Source organism: Cinclus cinclus, chromosome 5, assembly GCF_963662255.1.
Source record: "Cinclus cinclus chromosome 5, bCinCin1.1, whole genome shotgun sequence".
NCBI classification, from domain to species: Eukaryota; Metazoa; Chordata; class Aves; order Passeriformes; family Cinclidae; genus Cinclus; species Cinclus cinclus.
This window is the reverse complement of record NC_085050.1, coordinates 48,230,552-48,236,551: the sequence shown is the minus strand read 5'-3', so window position 1 is coordinate 48,236,551 and position 6,000 is coordinate 48,230,552. Positions and strand designations below refer to the sequence as shown.

At 42.0% G+C, this 6,000-nt stretch overlaps 1 protein-coding gene across 1 annotated transcript; it reads left to right on the top strand.

Moving 5' to 3' along the window:
* The first annotated feature begins 516 nt into the window (after positions 1-516).
* Positions 517-5,982, top strand: HGSNAT (heparan-alpha-glucosaminide N-acetyltransferase). The gene is made up of 9 exons (XM_062493757.1): positions 517-1,146; positions 1,506-1,604; positions 2,294-2,444; positions 2,843-2,969; positions 3,089-3,175; positions 4,293-4,370; positions 4,481-4,551; positions 4,690-4,802; positions 5,801-5,982. Exons 1-9 carry the CDS (start codon positions 999-1,001, stop codon positions 5,980-5,982), a joined length of 1,056 nt encoding a protein of 351 aa, XP_062349741.1. The 5' UTR covers positions 517-998.
* The last annotated feature ends 18 nt before the right edge of the window (positions 5,983-6,000 follow it).

The following is a 6,000-nucleotide window of genomic DNA, read 5'->3' as shown; positions in this document are numbered from 1 at the left end:
TTACTAGCCTGTAATTCCCCTTGAAAATCAACAGTAATATTGCTAAATCTGAGGAGGGTTCAAGGTAAATAATGTGCTCCTTCATATTTCTCTGTAGGATTAACAGTGGCAGATCTGGTGTTTCCATGGTAAGTTCTCTTGAAGAATAGTTTTTGTATCAAGTGGAACTTTGTGTGCATCTTGCCTCCATGTGGAAATGTATTTGGAGGGATGAATTTGTGTTAAACAAACAGGAATCTGCCCCTACAAATAACAACATAACCCTTATGAACCAGTAGAAGACCTAGGTGGTTTTGGTGCTTCACATCCTCCTTCTTCCCACACACAAGACCCAGGGCAGCCCTGCCAGTGGAAGTGCAGTATCCCTGAAAAATGCTCAATACCATGCCACTGTGTTAAAAGCTGCCAGTCTGGCAAGATTCAAAGCTGGACTGGTGTGTATCCATAGACAAAAGAGCCAAGTAAATTTTGGATTAAGCTTATATTTCTATAACCAGGGAATGGTTTTATGGGGAAGCATTTATCCCATCTGTCCCTAACATGCTTCTCTATACTAGCTGTGGTTTCTGTTGGAGTGGGGAGCTAGACTTGTACTAAGAACCTAATCTAGAGGGGAGAAGTCAGTCAGTTCTGAATTTGAATCATATATTTGAAACTGGTGTTTGACTGCTCTGAAGAAGCTAATTTAATTTTGAATCATGGGATTTTTTTTTTTTTAGTAGCATATGAATTGCTGGAAAAGAGCATACTGCAATTACAACCCTACCTCAACTGACCACTGAAAAAGGTAGAAGTGACCCATAGTGCAAGCTCAGTAGCCTGGAAATTCCTAGCAATCAGAGGAAATAAAATCACTGAGTTTCATTCAGTGCATGCATCTCTCTCAGGCCAATGCAGGCTGCTCTGTCAACTTTAGTGTTTGCTGTTACTCATACATGTTATGAGACTTCTGTCATCTCCATTTCCCATCTGCTCTGTTCTCCAGGTTTGTGTTCATCATGGGGACATCAATAGCATTGGCACTGGGCTCTATGCTGAGGTGGGGAAGTTCCAAGTGGAAGGTGCTTAGAAAAATCCTCTGGAGGAGTTCTGTGCTAATCCTGCTGGGAATCATAGTTGTGAATCCCAATTACTGCCTTGGACCTTGTGAGTGGAACTTGCTCTCTTCCTTGCATTTCTGTAACTTGTTCCTGCCTCCTTGGCTGGGCTGTTGCAAAAACTGTGTCAACAGTTTGATGGTATCTTATGGAGTGCTGTTCAGTTCTGCACTGATGCAGTTCTCTCTGTTAGACTATTGTGCCAACCACTGTTGATTGTCTTAGTTTATTGTCTTAGTCTCTTGACTTTCCTAGAAATATGTACAGAAAATTGGGATGGCAGAGTGGAGGTGTCTCTTGTACCCCGTAGGTGCAGTGGATCTCAGCTTTCCCTGAAGAGGTGTCACTTTTGTATTTACAAAAGAACTTGTTTCTGCTCCTCTGTCACATTGCTTGCATGTCTTCCAGTGTCCTGGGATAATCTGCGTATTCCAGGGGTGCTCCAGAGGCTGGGATTCACATACCTGGTGGTTGCTGCTCTTGAACTCCTGTTTACAAGAGCTGATAGTGGGACATGGGTGAGTTATGTTGGGAGATGACAACTGAACTGATACTGGAGCAGGGTTTTGGGAGCCTTTGCTCTTGTTTGGGCAAAAAGAACACATGAGAAATTATAAGAAAACACGTAACATCTTGATGTGTAGTGCAGTGTGACCTGGCAGGGGTCAGTGGGTATGTGCACCCTTCAGTGTCCCTGTCTGCATTTTGTCATATCTAGCTTTACTGTATTTGAGGATTTCACCAATCCATTAAGATAGTGCTTAAATACAGGCATTCCAAGACACTTTTGATGACTTTTCCACTGCCAGGGAAGCCCAGGGACAGGCATCTCTATGCTGAATACTGTAGTCTGCGTTTTGTCTAGTTCATTTTGCCAAGTTTTTTTCACAGCAGGGGAAAGTAATACTGCGTTTCGGCCTTTCTAGAATTTGTTTCCCAAAAAGCTTTTGTTCTACTCAAAAATGAATCAGAACTCCTTTTGACATTTTCTAAGTTAAAAAACATTAAGGGCTTTTATTTTAGTTTGTTTCTGCCCCCTGCCACAAATAATTAAGTGTCTGGAAATTGCTTGTGAAAATGAAAGGTCTACTGGTAGAACCCAGTTTTGTAATGACCTCTCCCTCTTGTATTTGGGGTACAAGACTGTCTGCCAGGAAGTACAGGTTGTTCCCAAGGGCATGGTTTTTACTTGCCAGCTAACACCCCTTTTCTCCATCTCATGCAGGAAAGACAATGCCCTGCTCTGCAGGATATTCTCCCCTACTGGCCACAGTGGATTTTCATTCTGGTGCTAGAAACAATTTGGCTCTGCCTGACCTTCTTGTTACCAGTGCCAGATTGTCCCAGGTAAGACTGCACTTGGACAACTTAATGTGAGGTATCAGGTTGTTCTCTTTTACTGAGTAGAAGGTACATTTTATTAGCCATAGGGAAGGTATGAAGGGAAGAGCTTTCGGGCCAGCAGCATTAAAAGAAGCATCCAACATGTGAAAAAACTTTCTTTACTTTGGTACTAAAGTACCAGGTGTTATACAGGTGATGTCATTCTTCCTTTCTCTTTAAAGAAGAGGATTAAAATCTTCCGAGGTCTGTGTACAGCAGTATATGATCACTGCAATGCCATCAATGTGTGCCTCTAGCCTGGGAAAACATTGAGCATTTAGTGTGCTGGGTCAGTGGGCCAGTGGCTGTGCAGCTGGACTGTAACAACACTTTGTGCTACAACCTCTCTGCCTCTGTCCTAGGGGCTATCTTGGTCCTGGGGGCATTGGGGACTTTGGAAGGTATCCCAACTGCACTGGAGGAGCAGCTGGTTACATTGACCGTTTGCTTCTTGGAGAAAAGCATATGTATCAGCATCCCTCTTCAGGTGTAAGTAGGTTTTGGTTTGCAGTATGTCAGGAGTGGCTTGGGAATGGTATGTGCAAGGGGATTTAAAAGAAAGGAGTGTGGTTGCTTGGGTGCTCTGTAACAGCTGTTTTCTCTCTAAGGTGACTTACCAATCAACAATGCCATATGATCCTGAAGGGATCCTGGGGACCATAAATAGCATTGTTATGGCATTTTTGGGACTGCAGGTACCTCTTTTTCTTTCTGGCTGCATGCTATAATGGGAAGATTTGAAGGAAACTTGGAAGTGGGGAGGCAACTGGGTTTCTTTACTGAAGTCTGAGACTGGTTCTAACAAAACCTTTGTTAGAACAAATGACTTAGCCTGAGGTGAGTGCCAGCGAAGTGGAAGCTAACATGGCAGTAGCTTTCATTAGATACACAGACCTTTTCTCAGTTTTTGTAAGGGATGGACACAAAATAGCCACCTGGTGTTTCAAGGTTGGGCGTATGCTGCGAGTAGGCTGGTTCTGTATGCTGGAAAATAAGACTGAGACACACAAACTTCACACCTTCATTGTAAGGGTTTCAAAAGTTGCAGGTGTACTTGTTCTCCCTTGCTGATTTTCTGCTTGGCGTGCAGTGATACCCATCTTGCACGGGAGCTGTGTGCTCACCTTCCCTGACAAGACAGATGCAGGGGTTCACACTGGTGTTACCAACACCAAAAGCTCACAACTCACAACCGTTTAAAATATGGCACTTTTTGATGCAGTTTTGATGCACTGCTGGCTTTTCTGATGGTGCAGCAACTGTGAACCAAACTGGAACTCTTGTGCTCAAAAGGAGTGTTACCACATGTAGCACTGGATAAAAATTGATTGGGAATATCTGTGAGGCAGAGCTTGGAACAGAAGTGTGACACTAAGGAGTGAATTATCAGGACGCATTGCTAAGTGGTGTATGAAAAGAAGCACATGTTCTGGGCAGGTCAGGGATGCTGTGGAGAAGCTCTTGGGGCTTGCTCTGGTGTTGTTCCTTCGTGCAGTCCTTACCAAAGGAGAGGGAGCTCAACTTATGTTGTGTTGACCTAACAAAGATTCTTGTTCTCTTCCTCAGTTAACATGGTAAGAAAGGAAGAAAAGGTGCACCTCTACTGCTGATTGGGTTGCATTTACATATTTTCCCCTTCTGTGTCCATTCTTTACAAAGAGTCCTTATTTTGAGCCTTTCAGCCATTTTGCTGATAGAAGTCCCATTTGTGGTCTCTGTCTTAGCACAAGTAGCTGGTGGAAAATACATCTGGCTCTTGAAATGTAGTTACATTAATGGGCATTAATTATTTTTTTGTATTTTTTTTATAAGGCAGGAAAAATTACTTTGTTCTACAAAGACCAGCCCAAACAAATTATGAGTCGGTTCATCATATGGGGCATAATAATGGTAAGTCTGATAGCTACATAGCTTTTTACAAGACATGTATTTTAATGCAGACAAATATTTCTGAAACATGTTGCAGTGGTTATATAAACTTTACGGGCTTTCTGTTTCAGGGAATTATTTCTGCTATCTTGACAAAATGTTCTAAAGAAGAAGGATTTATTCCCATAAACAAGAACTTATGGTAAGCGAAGAGATGGAACATTTTAAATGATTTTCTTAAAGTACTGTTTTAGCTCAGAGAATGTTTTACCTTTTGTACATTGAGATCTGTATCACATAGTTCTCTAAATATTACTCTTTCTACTGAAAATGTTTTTAGGTCAATATCATATGTGACAACCATGAGCTGCTTTGCCTTCATCCTCTTACTGTCAATATATTACCTTGTGGATGTCAAGAAATGGTGGTCAGGTGCTCCATTTTTATACCCAGGTCAGTAAAATCACATCTGGAGAAATATTTCTTATGATTCTTTCTGCAGGGATAGTATCCTTTTGTTTTCTGCGCTTCCCTTGTCTGTTAAAAACAGGGATTTATAGGTAACCTGAAGGATTCCAGAATTATTGAGCCGAACCCTTGCATAGAACAGGGACACTTGAAACCAGATATATAGGAGAGAGGGAGAATCAATTCTTTTAAGTGAGGGCTGAAAGCTGCTGTTGCCTGATGACTGAATTTGGTATCAAGTCAAGGTCCCAGTGAACAGCTGCCTAGTACCAAGCAAAATACCACAGCTGTTCAAAGTTGGTTTTGGAAAGGACTGCTGAGACTTGTGCAACCTAATGGGAAACCCAAAGGCCTGTCAACAGAGTAATACCACTTCTGAAGATGTGAAGACTAAATCCCCATGGCAGCTGTGTAGGTTGTATCTCTGTGCTTTTAGATAAGTGTGTTTCACAAAGTATCCCACTGTGGTTGTAACCACACTGGGCACACAATAAACATAAACATGAGTAGAGAATGTAAAGCCATAGCAGAGGGGACCTTTCAGCACTTTTTGTCCTTGGTACCTGGACAGGAAGATAGGCAAGGTGACAGCAGGATATCATAACTCCTACCAGAAACTCCAGAGTTTTGAAGGACAGTCAGCATATGTATGTAAAGACAGCAGATCTGACCAGATTGGTTTCTCCACCCTGAAAACAGTAACTGTTATTATTCTCTTTATTAATATAATTGCAGCATACTGGTTTGGTTGTATTTTCAATTTAGCACAGAGATGATTTGTATTTATTTTAATAAATGTTTTGGGGGAGAGGTCCCCCCAGACTGTATTTGAAAACAGTGTGTGGCATCTTTGGGGCAAATTACATTAGCTATTGTTGTCTTGGTGTCACTCTCATTTATAAGCCTGGCACACCTCTGCCTGTTTGCTCTGCAGCAAGGCCATACCCACTCTTTCATATGGAATAACCTCTGCTTCCTTTTAGGAATGAACTCAATCCTGGTCTACATTGGACACCAAGTGTTTGCAAACTACTTCCCTTTTAAGTGGAAGATGCAAGATAGTCAATCCCATGCAGAGCATCTGACTCAAAACCTCACTGCAACAACTCTTTGGGTCATAATATCATATATACTTTACAGGAGAAGGATATTCTGGAAAATCTGATAGAGGTGGTCAAGGTCT